The sequence below is a fragment of the Sitophilus oryzae genome, unplaced genomic scaffold (assembly GCF_002938485.1).
Source record: "Sitophilus oryzae breed Bouriz unplaced genomic scaffold, Soryzae_2.0 scaffold_1067_pilon_pilon, whole genome shotgun sequence".
Classification (NCBI taxonomy): domain Eukaryota; kingdom Metazoa; phylum Arthropoda; class Insecta; order Coleoptera; family Curculionidae; genus Sitophilus; species Sitophilus oryzae.
Genome location: NW_022145690.1, coordinates 1,701,313 through 1,722,871, shown reverse-complemented (window position 1 = coordinate 1,722,871; position 21,559 = coordinate 1,701,313). Strand labels below are relative to the sequence as shown.

General features: G+C 32.0%; 1 protein-coding gene across 2 annotated transcripts in view; it reads left to right on the top strand.

Moving 5' to 3' along the window:
- Positions 1-19,036: 19,036 nt before the first annotated feature.
- LOC115879805 (monocarboxylate transporter 12-like) overlaps positions 19,037-21,559 on the top strand; it is a 34,205-nt gene continuing 31,682 nt past the window's right edge. For both annotated transcript variants that reach the window (XM_030896815.1, XM_030896807.1), the window contains exons 1-2: positions 19,037-19,166; positions 19,245-19,364. In XM_030896815.1, the coding sequence (XP_030752675.1) occupies positions 19,245-19,364 (120 nt within the window). In that variant the 5' untranslated portion in view covers positions 19,037-19,166. The remainder of the gene's footprint in view (positions 19,167-19,244; positions 19,365-21,559) is intronic.

Below are 21,559 nucleotides of genomic sequence, written 5' to 3'. Positions count from 1 at the left end.
TATATATCTAGGTAGTATAGATCTAGAGTAAAATTATATGGGGAATGTCATCGATCGTCATTTCCATGTCATTTCCACGTCAACCAGACGCCGTTTTTTTTACCATACAGTATTATGGAACAATGATGCCTATCACTTCTGAATTTAAGAAATAATAAGAAAAACACTCTAATTAGTTTCACGGACATTCAAATATTTAAACACTTTATTTCAGTATGCACATCATACTTTAAATCGCCCGCGAAAATGGTAGGCGCCGATTGGTCATGCCATAAGTCCACAGCCGAACTCTAACCCTAACCGCTTGATATAAAAACCAGCTGTTATGTTTTAACAGCAAGATTACGGGACGTCGCGCGTCGTTGCAGCCACCCTAAAGGCAGGCGGCCACTGCGAGCGAAACTAAACTAAGCTAAGGATGTAGAAAGAAACTGTAACTAAACGAAAATAAGTTTCATCGGCCACTGGGAACGATTTTCGCTTAGTAATCAGCTAAGTTAGCTGCGTTTTCGTATTGTGTCTCTGCTATTTTCGTTTAATTTCGCTCAAGTGGCCGCTGATGCATTTAAAAGTATGGGAGCTGATTTTTAAAAATCTTATCTTCCCTTGGCTTAGTTTAGTTTCGCTCGCAGTGGCCGCCCACCTTAATTCGGACAAATAGTATAAATCCACATTGACAATCGACCATACTGTATGTACAGGGTGAGTCAACGATAGAGTAAAGTCCATTATCTCATTTGTTTCAAGGTTTACAAAAAAATGTTTAATATAAAAGTTATAGGGATGGTTAAGATACACATTTTAAAATTATTATAGAGTATACAAGATGCTTCAAAAAAGTGTGGCGGCTATAACATATGTTTTTTTAAATGCAACACCCTATTTTTTATTTTATTTTTAGATTCTGCGTAAAATTCCATAACTTTTTTATATATAATATTATATACCTAAAATTATTAGTTTTTGTAATATTTCAATGTATTTAAACAAATGTTAAATTGCAGTGTGGTAAAAAATTGTCAGTGGTGCCATTGTTTCTGAAGTTGGAGTACCAAAATTTGGTAGGAGCGTTTTATAGAGATAAAAAAAATATATGTAAAGATATTTTAGTTAAATGATACAGGGTGTTCAAAATATATTTATGAATTTCAACTACTTATTACATTAATACAATTTCAACTACTACTTACATTTGGCCGATCTGTTAGAGATATATAACAATCGATCTCTATAACAGTAGATTGTTTGTTTACAGGTGATAATATTATACTGACGTTTTAGTAATAAAGTCGTCAGAAGTTTATATATTTAAATTGAATTTATTTCAAAAGGAATTTTGTAAATGAGATAACAGATGTGAGCTACAATTGCTCTATTATTTTATCAAAAGGACTGGAGTGAAAATCTCTAATATAAAACCTGATATGGAGCATTTTTTGAATACTGTATCACCCTGTTTGTATGCAATTAAGTTTAACACACTGTATAATTATTATATACAGCTGTTTCCACTATTAAGTTTGCTACGAAGATATCTATAAAGTATCTTTTATTCCCAAAGGATTGTTGCAAATTCAGTCTTATTTTCTTCTTAAAAGAATTAGCATACGCGACGCTGCATGGCGTGTTTTCTTCGGTCTCATCATGAGGCCGAAATTCGAAAGATGTAGATCGGCTGGTGAAAAGACATCCGGCCCCAAACGTAAACATAAATAAATCTGACGTATATAGCACCTAATTTCGCCAGTTTCACTCAAAATATCTCTTAGGGTCTCCAAGTTCGCAACGAATTTCGATTTCGTTGCGGTTTCGAAGGCGAATATAAATAGATTGCCGACTTCAATGGCTTTTCGAGTGTTTTCCGATCAACATGAAAGTTGTTTGACTTTATTTTTGACTTTTGCTGAAGTTTTCAATAACGTTAAAGGGTCTTTTTATCAATAAATTTGATTCGATTTTAAATTTTTTTGAAAGTTTTTATACCGTGTTGCATCGTCGACTTGAACGTAGGAAATCTCATTTAAATTTTAAAAACGACGAATAAGATTTCCCCATTTTATTTTACACAAAAAAAATACTTCAAACTTTTTAAGAAGCTTCTTAAAATGAACCAAACTGTTCATTTTGAATAATTTATAAGAATTCGTTTTTGCCTTATGAGGGATACGAAAATACTAAATTAGGCGAAAATTTAAAATATGTAATCCGGTCCTGGTCAAATAACCATAACAACCACAATTTATGTCACAATATGACAAATCTATTATGATTCTCTTCTACAGAGATCTGTTAAAATATCCTAAGTTTAAGAAAACTTACAAAAAGTATACTGTAAGCATGTTACCTTCATGTTACCACAAGAATACTTTTTTATTTTTTAGATTTTTCTTTATTGTCGAAAAATACAGGATTTTTTTTAAAAGATATTTAGTTTTCTTATTTACTTCTAATAAAATTTAATGTATAACTGCCGTTATAAACGTCAATATTTGCAACTTCCCGCTGATCTGGCATCCCCGCATACAAAAAAGGCATGAAAATATATGGAAACCTTTGTAATGTCCTGCCCGATAAACCTCATTGGTTTTTCTGGTTTATTTTTTTCTGTCGATGTGGCTAAAAGGAAAATAAAACCCCTTTTTTACGTGTTCGATAAGAAACATACATTTCATTTTTTCCCTTTTTTATTATCATATTTCTTAAAAATACTTTTCCTATAGTATTGGAAATTGGAAGAAAAATACTTCTTGTAATACTCAGCGTATCCTTAAAGGGTGTAACTTTATAACTTGAAAACTATTTTTTCAATTTAGAAAAATAAATTACAGTTGGGTGTTAAAACCTTTTGTGTTACTACAGCTAAATAAAACAGTAATTCGCTACAATACACCAAAACACTTCACTTTTGTACTGGACGCGCGTTTTGCTAACCATGTTAGCATTATCAGCAGATGACTACAACTAAACTAATATCTATATTAAATTGAGCTCTTCTATATAAGTTCACTCACAAGTGCACTCAGTTGGTACCGACCAAGCGTAACATAACTAGCCAAGCGAGTCAACGTTAGTCAGGGCCGGCGGAAGGGTAATATTGAAACCGGGCGAATACCCTATCTGGCGCCCCCCCCCTAATAATTATTATAATTCTCTCTTTCCTACAATACTATACTTTAACTACAACTAAGCATATTTATGCTACTTTGACAATAAATTTGCACTTAAAGATACTTCAAAATTCTTCTCTTCGTTCAATCTTAGTCTGCGATTGTTGTTTTTTTTACACTGGGTGCGTCTCGAAAGTGGCTCACCCCTATAACTTTTTTATTTTTTCAGATGAAAAAACGAGATTTGGTGTGTTAGTATATGACGTAAATTAGGCTTGATTGACGCCGCGCCGTATTCAATTGTTTTTGGTTACTCCCTGTTTCCCCGGAAATTACTAAAACTTTTGGTTTTTAAATGGCACCTTCGGTATATTTCTACTTTATTCGATAGAAAATAACATTCTGAGTAGAATGGCATATCATATGTCAACTTTTGACATCTTCGCATAAAAAAATCGTATTTTAAATTTCAACCTAGAGAGCCATGGCTGTGTTAAAAACACTACTTTATTATAATTTAAACAAGGAGCCTTGGAAAAATAGATTTGATCGTCTAATGTTTTTCGTGTTTTGTCCTGACCGGTTAAAAGATACTCAAATCGTATTTTAACCATATTTCAATTTTTTCAAATGGAACAAAGTTAGCTCATTAGCATATTTGGAAAAAGCATTTTTTACGAATAATTTGATACCACACATTTGGTATTTCGAGTCAAATTGTTCGCCGTTAGGAACCGCATGTTGTAATGTCAAATAAACCATATGCGAAAATGTCAAAAGTTGGTATATGATATGTTTTATTCTATTCAGAGTGTCATTTTCTATCGCATAAAGTAGAAATATACCGTGGGTGTCATTAAAGTGACTAAAAATAATTGAATACGTCAATTAATCCTAATTTATGTCGTATACTAACATACTAAATCTTGTTTTTTCATCTGAAAAATAAACAAGTTATAGGGTTAAGACACACCTGGTATATAGAGCTATAAGAAATAGAATTTCAACTTCGGCAGTCTCGTTCTGGTATAAGTGATCTTTGAAAATATTAGTATATTAGTATTTAGTTGCAAGCATTGGCATTATTTTTCAATAAGAATTTAAGAAAATTTTCCGTTCTTTTTCAAAATTAATTATTTCGGGCAGAATCGGTATAATATGATCAGACAGTTTTGTCGACATTCAAAATGAGGATCAGCCAGTGTTTGAGATGCATTTTTTTGTGATAGATTTTTCTTCGAGATGAGAAAATTCTGAGCGATTCTGCTACCATTCTCCGTACTTATATTACTACATATTCAATTCGGAACAATCAAAACCACCAAAAGATTGATATCTTTTCCCATTACTGTTAATAAATTAATTTATTTAATGAGGCAAATTTATAAGCTTTTTTCGATAATAAGGATATCGGAATCCTTTTCAGCTCCTTTACGAATGAATATTTGCCTCATATAATTTTAGAGCATATCAGCCATTAATAACCCCCTATAACTTTTAATTTTTTTCAGATAAAACAACGAGATTTGGTATGTTAGCATATGAAATAAATTAGGATTGATTGACGTATTCAATTGTTTTCGGTCACTTCCGGTTTCACCACTTTTGATTTTTAAATGGCACCCTCGGTATTTTTTTACTTTATTCGATAGAAAATGACACTCTGAATCGAATGACATATCAAATGTCAATTTTTGACATAGTCACTCAAAAACAAATTCTATTTTAAATTTCAATCTAGAGTGCCATGGCTGTGTTAAAAACACTAATTTTTAATCAAGAAGCCTTGGAAAAATAGATTTGATCGTCTAATGTTTTTAGTGTCTTGTCCTGGCCGGTTAAAAGATGCCCAAATCGTATTTTTAATCATATCTCAATTTTTTCAAATGGAACGAGGGTGGCTTATTTGCATATTTGGAAAAAGCATTTTTTTACGAATAATTTGAAACCACACACTTGGTATTTTGAGTCAAATTGTCGTTATGAACCGCATGTTACAATTTCAAATAAACCATATGCCAAAATGTCAAAAGTTGACATACGATATTTCATTCGATTCAGAGTGTCATTTTCTAATGAATTAAGTAAAAAAATACCGAGTGTGCCATTTAAAAATCAAGAGTTGTAGTCATTTCCGGTGAAACCGGAAGTGACAGATAACAATTGAATACGTCAATCAATCCCAATTTATGTCTTGGTATGTTTGATATCTTTGGTATGTTTACTAACATACCAAATATCGTTGTTTTATCTGAAAAAAAACGAGATTTGGTATGTTAGTATATGACATAAATTAGGATTGATTGGCGTATTCAATTGTTTTCGGTCACTTCCTGTTTCACCGGAAATGACTAAAATTTTTGATTTTTAAATGGCACCCTTCGTATTTTTTTACTGTAGTCGATAGAAAATGACACTCTGAATAGAATAACATATCATATGTCAACTTTTGACATTTTCGAATATGGTTTATTTGAAATTGTAACATGTGGTTGATAACGACAATTTAAGTCGAAATACCAAGTGTGTGGTATCAAATTATGCGTAAAAAAATGCTTTATCCAAATATGCTAATGAGCCACCCTCGTTGCATTTGAAAAAAAACGAGATAGAATTAAAAGTACGATTTGAGAATCTTTTAACCGGCCAGGACACGACACTAAAAAGATTGGACGATCAAATCTGTTTTTCCAAGGCTTCTTGATTAAAAATTAGTGTTTTTAACATAGCTATGGCACTCTAGAATGAAATTTCAAATACAATTCTTTATTAAGCGATAATGTCAAAAGTTTACATATGATATGGCATCCTACTCAGAATGTCATTTTCTATGAAATAAAGTAAAAAAAATACCGCTTGTGCCATTGAAAAATCAAAAGTTGTAGTTATTTCCGGTGAAACAGGAAGTGACCGAAAACAATTGAATATATATACTCAGAATGTTATTTTCTATCGAATAAAGTAGAAATATACCGAAGGTGCCATTTAAAAACCAAAAGTTTTAGTAATTTCCGGGGAAACAGGGAGTAACCAAAAACAATTGAATACGGCGCGGCGTCAATCAATCCTAATTTATGTCATATACTAACATACCAAATCTGTTTTTTTTATCTGAAAAAATAAAAAAGTTATAGGGGGTGAGTCACTTTTGGGACGCACCCGGTATATGCTAATGAGTCCCCCCTTCCGCTTGAAAACATTGAAATATGATAAAAATACTTGATTTGAGCATCTTTTAATCGGTCTGGACAACACACGAAAAACAATAGACAATTAATTTTTTTTCAAGGATCCTTGATTGAAAATTAGTGTTTTTAACACAGCCATAGCTGTCTAGATTGAAATTTAAAATACGATTTTTTAAGCATAAATGTCAAAAGTTGACATACGATATGCCATTCTATTCAGAGTCTCATTTTCTATTGTTCCGGTGAAATAGGAAGTAATCGAAACAAATTGAAAACGTTAATCAATCCTAATTTATTTCATATGCTAACATTCCAAATCTCGTTTTTTTATTAGAAAAAGTAAAAAAAGTTATAGGGGCAAACCACTCTTAAGATACACCCGGTATATTATGATCTTGGTTCCAGAAAAATAATACTTTCTCTATAAATAAATAAAATAAGAGAAAAAATTCAATCGCAGTTTACTATAAAATGCTTCAATGAACCACAAAATTACATTCGCAACAAGATCGCAAATCGCAACTCCTAAAAATTCAAACTCACTGATGAAAGGTTATTACGGTCCTAGTTTACAACCTAAATCATATATACTTACGTGGATAAATCAACGATCAACGCCATAAGTTTAACATTAAAAAATATGTCCCCAACATCACGACATGCCATTTTCAAACTTTCTTTATTGCACTTATGAAACGTTCAATAGGTTTGTCTTTCTCGAGCACCTGACTTTACGCATGCGCATTAAAAGTGGCACGTATTTCCAAAATAATTACAATTTTATCCGGTTTAGAAAGTACAAATTATACATTGTTATGGAAATCAACTTTTCATTGTCGTCATATTGTCATAATCTAGTCATACTCAAGTCATACTGTTATTTCCATTGTGTAACGACGCTTGTTTTTTGCGTTTTTTATTTTAAACATTGTATTAATTACTCTTTTGTCGACCGCTTTTATATATCCAAGGATGCAAGTGTGTTCAGTGAGAAGTTAATTTTATGTTTGTGCAATTATATTTCTATTTTTTATTCGTTGGGTTTTAATTTTTCGGTAAATATTCGTAAAAATGACAAGAAAGTGTTTGGTGTGTGGAAATTATAATATAAATGTCCCCGAATTATCTTCTCACAGGCAAGTAAAGTATTCAGTTGTTCTTTTATGTATATTAAACCACATGCATACTTTCTTATATAGATATTCGTACGGAGTGGCTAATTTATTTTTTATATAATTTAATTTTTGTGACAGTAACATTCAATTATTGTTCAAATTTGGCGCGTGGGCGATAGGTCCTCGACAAGGATAGATAGAGTAAAAGCACCGCGTGTGCAACAAAACAAGAAGATAAATGGAAGTCGTTGATATGTTTGGGACAGTTTCGATAGTGATTTACTTATCCACGTAAGTATATATGATCTAGGGTTTACAAAATCACATTCGCAAGAAAATCGCAACTATAGTAATGTTGGTTGCCTAAATTGAAACTCGCAAATAGAAGAAATCGCAATCGCAGTTTCCTATGAGAGCCAATCGCTGGTTGCGATTGTGATCACACCGACATAAAGTGAGTACGTTCCACTAAACACTCATAACGTTCACGCTCAAGATCGCTGTTATTATTGTTGGATATTTGGTGCATCGGAATGTGTCTGAAACTTCTTCATCTAGTTCAGACGAATAATGGAATGCAATTTTACAAAATCGCGATCGTAAAAAGCGAAACTTAGGCCACGTATTATTGGCTATGAGAATCTATGAAAATTTTTATCTTAAGTGTTTTGTCTAAGTTTTAAAAATTGCGCCAAAATTGCTCAACGTCCACTTCGATCCTAATATTCAGATGGGTCGTTGTCAGCTCGGCGTGAGCGAAAATAATGACGTCATAAGTGACGTTTTCGCCGCGACCACACCGTCCGCGATCGTCATGTGGAACGACCGAAGGCATATTTTCAGCACTATGAGCGCTTAGTGGAACGCACTCAGAGTACGTTCCACTAAGCACTCATAACGTTCACGCTCAAGATCGCGATTTTTCCGGTTCCACTTGCTTGCGAGCGTTACAATCATAAACTCAAGTGGAATGGGTTATGGGGCGTTTTAAGCGTCAATCCTGTCAATGTATGTAAATAAATAGTAAATAATAGTCAAAAACACAGAAGAGAATTCAAAAAATCTGTCTAAAAAAAAGAAATCAAAATGTCTTTGGCGACAGTTGGATATTTGGTGCATCGGAATATGTCTGAAACTTCTTCATTTAGTTCAGACGAATTAATAGTGGAATGCATTTTACAAAATCGCGACGTAAAAAGCGAACACTTAGGCCACGTATTATTGGCTATGAGAATCTGTGAAAATTTTTATCCTAAGTCGATAATCTTTTGTCTAAATTTTAAAAATTGCGCCAAAATTCCTCAACGTCCACTTCGATCCTAATATTCAGATGGGTCGTTGTGAGCTCGGAGTGAGCGAAAATAATGACGTCATTAGTGACGTTTTCGCCGCGACCACAACGTCCGCGATCGTCATGTGGAACGACCGAAGGCATATATTTGAGCATTATGAGCGCTTAGTGGAACGCACTCTCAGTATAATCCATCGTTCCTTCTTCAGTCTGACAGAACCTGCACATGGCTTCGTCAATTCCATTACCTTAAAGGTAACTTTGTAAAGAGTTATTATTATGAGTTTTGGTCACTTCCTGTTTCACCGGAAATTACTACAACTTTTGATTTTTAAATAAATAATTCATTGAAAATTTCATACATAAATATCCACTTAAAAAAGAACTTTAAATCATCTAAACAAATTCAAATTAAAAAAGAAACTTCAAAAAGAGTTTAATTTTCTTTCAACCCCCTTTCCACATTTTCACGCCGAAGTAAACATAATTAAAACCCTTATGTACCGGGGAAGACACCCAATCATAACTCACGGTCAAATTCAGGCCCTCTGCTGGGCTTTGGCGAAGATTAGGCCTCAACCGGAAGAGGATTTATGTCGGAAATTAATCTGTAGGCGTAATCTAAATGAAGCGTTGGGCCACCGCACCGTAGCCGGACTTTGTAATATCTTGGCTTATTTGAATCTGACTTTAATGCCTTAATGAATTCTTCTTATCCAGTTAAAGAGAATGGAAAGAAGTATATCAGATAAGCGAAGTTGGGTTAAATCTAACAAATTTCTAATTTGTTACATTATTTTTCTAGATGTTTATCGAGGAAGAAGGAAGAAAAACTTTAACAGAATTTCCATGCAGAACTACCAAATTGTTTTAACATTATCAGTTGTTACAGAATCAGTGTTGCCTCAATAATTGCCTCAGAATTCTCATATTTTGGTGAAGTTTTAGTAAACACTAAAGACACACTTTAGTAGACACTAAAGGCATGCAAAAAGTGATATTTTTCATTTTTTGAACAATAAACAGATACAGTTTATACCAAATAAACTTGTTCATAGCTTGTACACTTCGTACTAAAAGAGGTTCTAAAAAGAACAAAATGTTGGACTACAAGGTCTGCTAGTAAGTTTTTTTAAGCTTAAAGTATTACGACACTATTTATTTAAACTAAAAACGCTTTATACAAAACTATAAAGTGTCAAAACGAATGACAATGTCAGGAAATAAATAAATAAATGCGGCAACTTGACATTTTTTACAGCAGAGGTATCACCTGAATCCTCAGCGCGAAATTTAATTTCCAGTTAGTCCGGTGCGGAATTATGTCTATGGTTGGCAAGAATGAATTTAAAAATCGCGCCCTCGATTACGTAACTAAAAGTTTAATTGATATGAAATATAGACACTGAAAGCACCTGAAAGCATAAAAGTGGTAGAGCTTTTTCCTGAATTTCTGATTCAAGTGCTTAAAGTGATATAAATATTGATGAACACCGAAAAATAGCCATCTATTTAGTTGTTGATTTGATGATACGATAAAAAAAAAACGGCGTCAAAGATGGCTAGGGAAAGACATTCGACGATAATGTTGGCGAGGTCAAGCCCTAGATGTCATTTACTTAGCGCATAGCACTTATTCTTTAATACACTTACAGCCAGTTGTCCTTTAGGAGGTTGTAACTTATTTTTATAATGAGTGTATACGAGTAAATAATTTTTAAATGTTGTAGTTTAAAATTCGAGAATAAAAATATTTTTTGAAAATAGATTTTTGTGTCTGGAAACGTTCTATTCTTTTTTAATCTTGCTATAATTAGTGTTAATTTTTGATAAATTTTATATAATTTTTTAGTAATTCATCTGTAGAGGTTGACCTTGCCAAAATTATCATGGATCGTCATTCCCCAGCCGTTTTTGACGCCGTTTTTTTTCGATCATAAGGTATTAGAAACTTAATATGAGCATTATGTTGTTTTTCTACTGTAAGAAACTGCGGTTACATTAAATAATCATTTTGCTGTAGACGGACGCTTCTATATCTTTCCTGACAAATATTATCTTACTGAAAACTTTTTATTTTGGTTAAAAAGATCATTTTCTTCTTGGAGAAAATTCAGTTTTCCTCGCTACTTCAAACGACGAATCGTAATGCGTTAGCTCGTTAGAAAGAAAATTCGTTTTCCATTTTTTTTTCGTCCCTGACATTAAAAATCCAACAGGCGAACGGCCCAGGAACTAGAGATGGGCATATGTTAGAAATATCGATATCGATATAGAATATAAATTTAAATCGTTCGAAACTAGTGTAGTTTCAAAACATACCTGCCTGGTTATTAAATATTCGTAGACAATATTTACACGTAGAACTAGGTCATTTAAATTATATCTATTTAGTTGTTATTTATATCTAGTTGTCAAATAATAGACCCACAAAAAAATGCAGTGTTGTTAATAAATAATGACCGCCACCTTATAGATCTATTGTCCCCCTTTCTTGAGTTATAACTCATCATACAGTCTCAGGGCTTTGACAAAAGCCAGTATCTGAGACGGTTTTACACAGGTTAGTTCTCCACTTTCGATATCAGTCGTACCAAAGTTTGTGACACGAATGGCTCTCATCTCGGCGCACTCAGTGACGAGGTGTTATAGTGTTTCCCCATTTTTCCCCACAGAATCGGCATACCCCGTTGTTTCTTAGCTTCAATCTACTGAGATTTTCATTGAGGGGTCAGTGTCCTGTTAAGAACCCCGTGGTGACAATCAACAGATTGTTCTTAGTTAAATCAAGGAAAATATTTTCTAGGTTTTAAGTCCTGAGAAATTTCTTCAAGTAGTGGTCTCAAACCGTTGGAGGATTTAGCCCACGGCCACACAGAAAGCGTTTTTTGCGTTTTTAGCGTGAAGCGTATTTAGCGACTAAAACAAAATAACAGGATTATATAGGAGTGGCCACACCAAAAGCGTGTAGCGTTCGGCGTGTCTTGCAAAAAACGCAAATGAAAACAAATCAGTTTGTTTTTTGTAGCGTCTTTAGCGTTTTCTAAGATGAGACCCCGTCATAGGCGGATGTTATATTTAATAATACAATAAAAATAAATTAAATAGTATGCATTTTTTTCATTTTAGGGTATTATCTAAAAATATTTTATAAAGAACATCTACTGTTTAGGAAGATTCTATTAAATTAAAAAAATTGAAGGAAATGTTTGAAAAAGTGTAGTTTGAAATGTTGAAAAAGTAAGTTGATTAAAGGAATATTTTCTTACGCGTAAAAAATAGTTTTTTACGTGTAACAAATAATTTTTTATACGTAAAAAATATTTGTTTTTGCGTAGCAAAAGTTTTTTTACTAGAACCAATAAGTTTTTGACGCGTAAAAAAATAGTTTTTTATGTGTAACAAATAGTTTTTTACACGTAAATTTTTTTTTTTGGGGTAAAAAGGTTTTTTTATAGGAAACAATAAATTTTTGATGCGTAAAAATTAGTTTTTTTGTGTAACAAATAGTTTTTTACACGTAAAAAATATTTTTGTGAGAAAGGTTTTCTACCAGAAACAATAAGTTTTTGACGCGTAAAAAAAGAATTTTTTACGTGTAACAAATAGATTTTTACACGTAACAAATAGTTTTCTACCAGTAACAAATAGTTTTATACGCGTAAAAAATAGTTTTCTACCAGTAACAAATAGTTTTATACGCGTAAAATATAGTTTTTTACGTGTAACAGTTTTATTCGCGTAAATTAATAAAAATAGTTTTTTACGTGTAACAAATGTTTTTTTACGTGTAATAATTTGATTCACTTTTACAAAATTTGTATTAAAATATCAATATTTTTGATACACACGTGGACTGCTCACAAACATACGTCGCGTCACTACGTATTTCTAAGCCCTTAACACGTTTCGTTACAACGAGCTCGTGTGTCACGTGGGCCGTCTCACTAGCTCGTATGTCACGGCCTTGAATTTTTACTCCTAGCGCGCGTAAAGAAGTATCACTCCAAAATGTTTCATAAATCATGTCCTAAAATTGCATTAGCAACTAGAGATATTTACTATTCTATTATATAATTATAATTATTTATTATATTATAATTATAACAAGTACTTACCACAACACTACAACATAAAAAAACTATACACATATAAACTAAAATTCGTAAAATAAATGGCAAATAATAATTATTATTTTTACACACACCACTGGCACTAGCAGTAGATTGTGTTTGTCTCCGAATATAAGCCCCGGCCCGTCCACAATTCAATCCCAGCATCTTTTATCTTCGTCTCTTCAACGCTAACGGCGCCAATCTCGCCTATCTCTTTCTCACAGGATTGATTGTTGGACGGGCCGGGAATCCACGAGCTTGCGACGTTACTAATTGACATATTGATAGAAACTGCAGACCTGCCGCGTCTTTTGCGTGTTTTTAATGGACACAAATCGAAAAAAGCCCTTAAAACGATAAAATCGCAAAAAGCGCTTGAGACGCAAAAACGCAAAACGCTAAAAACGCTTTCTGTGTGGCCGTGGGCTTAGGGATGGAGTCTTCTAGGTTCTTAAGTTCCGCTTTAAGTTGGTTTCCACTTGGTTGCGAACCAGAAGGGTTCTGGTTCAGTTAGTAGATTTTTTATCTTTTTTTCTAGCTGGATCATTTGCTGTTTCATTTCCTTTTATTCTTTGGTGGGCTGGTACCCAGTGTAGGAGGATTTTATTGCCTATACCTAATTTGTTTCTCCTGACTGCAAGTAGGAGACGTTAACCTAAAATACTTTACTTTTTAAGAAAGTTATTAAAGTATTATTTACATAACTTTATTAAAAACAATCATACATTTTGGACGTGTTAGTTGTACAGGGTGGGCTGTCATGTACGCTGCGGAAGCTCCAAGGCGATTGCCATTTTATATCGAAAAGAAATTTTGGCAGCATATATAGGTTAACTGAAAATATTTTATAAAAATATATTATAGAGTTATACACGGTGTCCCCAAAAAAAGTTACACATCAAAGTTGTGTTTTTTTTCTAATAGAACACCCTAATTGGTTTTCGGATTCTAGGAAAAAAATAAAGGTGAGTTTTATTAAAGAAGCATATATCTAAAATCTCAGGATTTTGACATATTTCACATTTTGTGAAAATGAAGAGTAAACTTTAAATTTCGACAACAGCTACCTAAATTTTAGTTGACCTTGTATATCTTTATATTTAATTACAGTAACCATTGTATGTTAAACCAAATTGAAATTTGACCCGAAAAGTTATACAGTTTGAGACAAAATTAATATGGAACATTAGTCACTTTTAAAAGCATGTTACGCCTTTATTTTAAATGGAACACCCAGTATATGTTCCGGTGTTCAATGGGGAATTTATATATCTTCAAAACATTATTAAGGTTGCCTACCTCTCAGACAAAGATTTTTCTAGATATTTTAATTTTTATTTTGTGTCAGTAGATCTTTATTATTTAAAAAAATCTAGGTGGCTCTGTGACATACCTTTATTAATTTAACAAAAATTAAAGATTGTAGAGTAAAATACTTAACGGTAATAGAAAGATAAACGTTTAAAACATATTTTAATTATTACAGTATTAAAACTAGATATAAACCTATAATTACGTACCAAGGTTCTTGGACGCCGAGACGACGACCATTCGTGCCATGAACCTTGGTATGTCTGATGTCGAGGATGGAGAGCTGGCCTCTGTGGAACTGTCTCAGATACTGGCTTTTGTTAAAGGCCTGAGACTGTATGATGAGTTATAACTCGTTATAACTCAAGAAATGGGAACACACAATAGATCTATAAGGTCGCGGTGATTAACTCCCCTCCTAAACATTCTACAAACATTCTACAAACTTATAATTATGTGACAAAAATTAGCTAGATGAAAAAAAATGCTCAAAATGCTTCCTTTCCTGTTAACTGCATAAAATGATTGTCTTTTCAAAAGGATCTTTTCATTTTAAAAGCATTTATGTGGAGTTCTACCTCAAAAAGCAGCTACAATAATTTCTCTGATGTTGTCGACAATAGTTGGTCGAGTTTTGTAAACACTGTCTGTAACATATCCCCATAAAAAAGCCCAGATTAGATAATATCAGGAGCATTTAAGTATTCTATTGATTGGTGAATGCACATTGCATTCACCAACTAATAAAATCATATGAATTCTTTCTGATATAGGATAAGTTTGCATTTTCAGAAAATTTCTGAGAATTTTTTTTCTTTTAACTGACACAAAATGATAACTAGTTTTTTAATGGTTGGACTGATTAGACAGCTATGTTGAAGTAACGTCAAACTTCACAGCCACTTAGATTTATCAAATAATAATGATCCACTAACACCGAATCATAAAAATGAAAATATCTAGGAAAATATTTGTTTGAGGGGTACGCAACTTTAATAGTATTGTGAAAAGACATGAATTTCCCATTGAATATTGGAATAATATTCTAGGTGTTCCATTTTAAATAGAACGCCTAGAATATTAGTGTCTAAGGCACTCGTAGAACTTACAAGCGAGAAAAATGAACATTTTCCTTGATTTAAGTAAGAACAATCTACGGGTTGTAACGAGGTTCTTAACAGGACACTGGCAAAATTAATATTGAACATTGGTCACGTTTAAAAGCTAAAGGTGACCAATGTTTAATATTAATTATGTCGCACCCTGTATAAGTTTTTGGATCAAGTTTTAATTTTATTTAAAGTACATTAGTTGATTTAACTACATATTAAGGATACTACCGGGTAAATTCCAATTTAGGCAGCTTTTGTTGTAATTTAAAAATTGTTTGGACGTGTATTTGGATATTATTTGGATAATTCGATATTTTGAAAAAGTCGATATTTAATGCCCATCTCTATCGAAAAACAGGCCGATAAGAAAAAACCGAAGTTTGATTATCTGCTTTATGCCTGAGCGCATTTTTTTTCAAGAAACGTCTTGAACGTGACGCGTTTTTGATTAATGACCGGCGGTATATTTAGAGGGGGCGGGGCGGCCAAACTGGGGCTGTTGTAGCAGCGGGGGTGGCGGGCTATTCTTGTACGACCGATGCTCAAAAAGGACCAGAAATTGATTTAAACAAAGAATATTCGCTTGAGTGATCACTGGGACCAGATTTGGTTTATTAAATTTAATATAAAAAGTAAAATAACATTAGCTATTAATTAGAAAAAAAAAATAAAAATAATAAGTAAATTTAAGTAGCAGCATTTCATCACTGAGTGTTTCACTGAGTGAAAAATAAAAAGAGTTTTAAATCTTTTGAGATCCCTGGAAATTAATTATTATATAAAAAGGAGATATAAAAAAGAAAGTCGAGAAGTTAGTCAACTGAGATTCCGTTAGGTACAATGTTAATATTAAAAAATTGGGCTGCCATAAATTACAGAACAAATTTATGGAGGTTGGAGTTTCTTGTGGCGTTTAAAAAAAGAGGGTCAACAGATTGTTTCTTGAATAACTCAAATTGTTTCTTCGAATTAAGTCATTTCTTAATGGATATAACATTTGTTTGAAAGGGGTAGACAATAATAAATTATTAAAATTAATATATTTATAAAATAAGATATTTTGAAATATTGGTCGATAAAACTGATATTTTTTAATAACAGTTGAAACTGTTATAGTTATTTATACCGGGTGCTTTTCAAAAGTGGCTCACACCTACAACTTTTGATTTTTAAATTACATTTTGAATATAATGACATATCATTTATCAACTTTTAACATTTTCAGTTAAAAATAATTTGTATTAAAATAATAATTCTAAATTTCAATATAGAGTATGGCCATAAATGTAACGACAATTTGACTCGAAATACCAAGTATGTGGTACCAAATTATTCGTAAAAAATTCATTTTCCTAATATTCTAATGAGCCACCCTAGTTTCTTTTGAAATAAGTGGATTATGATTAAAAATATGGATTGGTTTTATTAATACGATATTTTAACCAGCCAGGAAAAGACACGTAAAACAATAGACAATCAAATCATTTTGTAGTCAGTAATTGAATACGTCAATCAATCCCGATTTATGTCACATACCAACATGCCAAATTTCGTTTTATTACATGAACAAATTAAAATGTTATAGAGGTGAGCCACTTTTGAAAAACATCCTGTATATAACAGCTTAAAATAATAGGTTTCTGATATTTTCTGATTTTATTATTAAACATCTGAAAGAGCAGTCTAAATTAACGTTAAATGTAAAATCTAAAAATAATAAACAAATCAAGCACTGCTTTAATTTTTTGAATATATTTTATACCAGGTGCGTCTCAAAAGTGGCTCCACATTAAAAAACAACGAGTTGGTATGTTAGTATATGACATAGATTAGGAATGATTGACGCATTCAATTGTTTTTGGTCACTTCCTGTTTTACCCAAAATGAACTATAACTTTTGATTTTTAAATGGCTCCCTCGTTTTTTTTGCTTTATTCGATAGAAAATGACACTCTCAATAGAATTACATATCATATGTCAATTTTTGACATTTTCCCATATGGTTTATTTGAAATTGTAACATGCGGTCCATAACGACAATTTGACTCGAGATGTCAAGTGTGTAGTATGGAATTATTAGTAAAAAAATGCTTTTTCCAAAAATGCTAACGAGCCACCCTTGTTCCATTTGAAAAAATTGAAATATGATTAAAAATACGATTTGAGCATCTTTTAACGGGCAAGAACCAGACACGAAAAACAACGGTCAAATCTATCAAAATAAATCTTAAAATACGATTTATTTTAAAGCGAAAATGTCAAAAATTGACTTATGATATGTCATTCTATTCAGTGTCATTTTCTATCAAATAAAGTAAAAAAATTCCTATGGTGCCATTTAAAAATCAAAAGATGTAGCCATTTCCGGTAAAACAGGAAGTGATCAAAAACAGTTGAATACGTCAATCAATCCTAATTTATGTCATATGCTAACATATCAAGTCTCGTTTTTTGATCTAAAAAAATAAAAAAGTTATTGGGGAGCCACTTTTGAGACGCACACGGTATATTATTAATAATTAAGAAAATAGTAGTATTTTAACCGATTATCAACATTAATTAATAATATTTTTAATAATTTAATAGCTTAGACTTTTATTCATATTTTTTTAGTATTAGCTCATCGTCATCAGTGCCGATCTGCACCAGAGTTAAGTTTAAACATTTTTAACTAAGTATTTTTCAAATACTACAAGCGCATTTGTCGTTATTTGCGTAACTTTAGAACAGTAATGATCAAACTGAAGGTTATAGACAGCATTTAAATTACTTTCGTGTCAATGCCCAGTGCTTGAGAAAATACAAATAGAATATCAATTATCCGCATAAATTATAAAATCTAAATAATCCGCGTAAACAAACAAATGGTTGCCTAGCAATCGTTGGTCAGTTAAAATCTTGTGTGCTGGGTGACTGTCTGACCAACGGGTCATAGGTTCGCCATCAGAATCGATTTTCATTTATTTCAATAGATGAGAAGTACCTAATTTTTTTTTTCAATAGATTTCTAGTAGTACGCAACAATCGAAGGGTATCCTGTTGGAATTACATGTACATTTTTTTGGCAGTCGCTGGCAGTCGTTAGTAGAAGTGCGAATTCTAGTTCTTTGTGAGGAACTAGTTCCTTAGTTCTAGTTTCTCCAGAGGAATAGTTCCTTGAACTAAATATTTAGTTCACATTAGTTCCCAACTAATATTGACATCCCTGTTGCGTGCTCATGGGTTTCGTTATAAGTCAAAACTATTCATAGTATGATCTGTATAATTTTTATAATGTACGAAATATTACGCCACGTGTAATGGCGTATATCAAAAACATATTGGTAAGTCTCCTTGCAGATAATGGCAATCCGTCGCCGTCGCATGTTATTACCATGCAGTATGTTATTATTATTATATTATATCTCGGTCCTCGAAATAGGTCCTCAAGAACTAGTCTTTTAAGAAACGGGAAACTAGTTCCTTTCGTTTCGGGGTCAGTCATAGTTCATTGGAACTAGCTCGTTCATGAACTACACACCTCTAGTCGCTGGCATCAGTCATACGGCAGTTGACTATAATAATTAATCATTATATAGCAGATGTCTTCTTCCTAGTCATTGGGAGTCACTTGGCAGTAAAATGAAATTTTGGCAGTACATGTACCCAAGTGAGACACCCCGCGGTAACGTTTTGATATCATTAATGGCGATAAAATTTGTTTCTTAAAAATTTCAAAACAAATAAAAAACAATGAATGTTTTTAGTTTATTGTTTAATATTTAATTTTATTTTTAATATATTTTCTTTCTTTACAGACGAATATTTACTGTATAAAAAAACCATATATATATGTGGATGAAGCATGGTTCAGATGAAGTCCACACAACCATCTAAACTTTTCAAGAAGAAGTTCTTCAAAGAAAAACCATATTGATGAAGAACTAGGTATAAATATTATTATTAATATCCAAAAAAAAATATTACAAGATCTTTCAAATTGTACTAATTCTATTACATGTGTAGATGGCATTGACAGATGATGACCTGTCAAGCGACTGTCGACCTCGTAGAATAGGTCTACCACGATCAAGAAGTCTTCCTCAGTTGTCTCATCATGATTCAGGGCTAGGGAGCTATTATGGGGTAAGTTAGGGTGCTTTAGGTATTTTAAAATAATTCGTATAGCAACAAAAATTATTTTAATAAACTGTATATTATAAGTATAGAGGGCACAACGTTAAAAAATAGATTTTAAATTCAAAATAGTCGAAATTCATAAATTTTTGAATACCTTAGAGTATCTAACTCAAATAGCTTTATTTTGTCTTTCTTTATCTTTATAAACCTCTTTTATAAATTTTTCTGCCTTAGTGATATTTTTTGCCACACCGAAAATTACTGTTATTTTTATAGTTAATGTATCAATGGAATTATATGAGTGTTATTACCACGCAATGGCAAAGTTTCTGACAATAATTGCCCAAAGTTAATTACACTTTATAATTCCTGTGGTACATAGATAATTTTATTTCTTACTGAATTTAGTACATTTTGTCCCATTCTAAGACGACAAAAATGTTGCATTTATTAATCTTCCGGTATATCTGTATTAACGCTGCTGATAGGAGCATTGTTTGTTGCCAGATTACTATTGTATTAAACGATCTGTTTATAATTTGATGGTTGTCAATCGAGCTAGGTTTTTTGGCAAAAAAACGCCTTTCGTACGCATTCGGCACACGTTCGAGAACGTTTTCATTCAAACGGAGGAAGTATTAAAAAAAAGCTTAAGAAGCACGACAAGCATTACTTCCAACTAAAAGTGAACCCACACACCAAATTTACCAAAAGGAATATAAAGATAACCGTATGATCGAAAAAAAAACGGCGTCAGCGATGGCTATGAAATGAAGATCGCTGTCATTTTATATGTAAATTTATATGGGAAAAGTCATCGATCGTCACTTAAATAAATAAATAAATGCCTTTATTGTTAAAAATTTTACAATTTGTAGACAAAGGTAAAGTAAACAAACATAGTAAACAAACAAAGAAAAGAGAATACAAAACATTATACAAATTACATTGTCAGTCATTGTTTAAAATAAACATTTACAAATGTTTACAATAATTTTTTTTCGATCACACGGTACCAGTCAGTGGCTGGGACAGAGAAATATTGTAGCAGAGGATGAGACTGTACTCTTGTAAATGTATTATATTGTGACTTTAATGATGTAATAAATTATTAGAGTATGAGCACAGTTTAAAGAATATAAATATCTTTAAACTGTGGTATGAGTGTCTATTTTCATTTCATATTATTACTTAAACTTAAAATCTTTATTGTATTTCATGGTTATTACCTATAAAAGTTAGAGAGAATTATGGCATCTTAATTTCCTTTAATAAAGTCTCAAAGGAGTTATGACTCTATTATTTATGGTTAGGCATAACCAAGACGATATAGCTTATATTAATTCACTAGTAGTATTCAAGAAGTAAAATAAAACTCTTACTTCTGTTTAAAAAACAAATCCTATAACCAAAATAATTGTGAAAAAATGTACTCCACTGACTTTTTCTACTCATTACTGGTCTCTGGATTCCCATTAAACAAACTTAGGTAAACGCTAGGGTAAACTATCATAATAAAATACTTGATAACAAAGTTAAACCACAATTTACAATTTGCAGCATTTTTGTGTTTAATCATACTTACAGTAAATGCAAAAAAACGTAATGTTATTTAATATAATTTAGAACCTTAAAAGTATTAACTTAACATTCTGTATCTTTAAAACTATGTATTTTCGGACCCATGTTTATACAGAGTTTTTTCATATTTTTTTATGAAATTACACCCTAAAATTTGACCGTGCATTTTTTGAACACTGTGTATAAATATTAAGAACGACTAGTTCTACTAGTCATATATTATTAAGCAAAATAAAACACTAATTCACACCAAAACACTTTTACTTTTGTGCTGGACGCGCGTTTCGCTCACCATGGTAGCATCATCAGCAGATGATTAAAACTTAATTAACGTCTACAAATTGAGCGTTTATATAGGCGCTCAGTTGGCACCGTGCAGGCGTGCATAACTAGCCAGGCTAGTCAAAATCAACCAAGCGTAAGAATTAATCTAAATTAAAAAATCGTGTTCATTCCCTTAAATTTAACTATGAAATTGAGAATAACGATAGATTTACATTATTATTATTACATTTCTAGATGTATTATACGGAAGCGCTGAGAGGCCAGCTGAGATTTTTTTATATATGACTATAGTCAGATAATAACCGACTATAGTCAGATAACAAATGACTATAGTC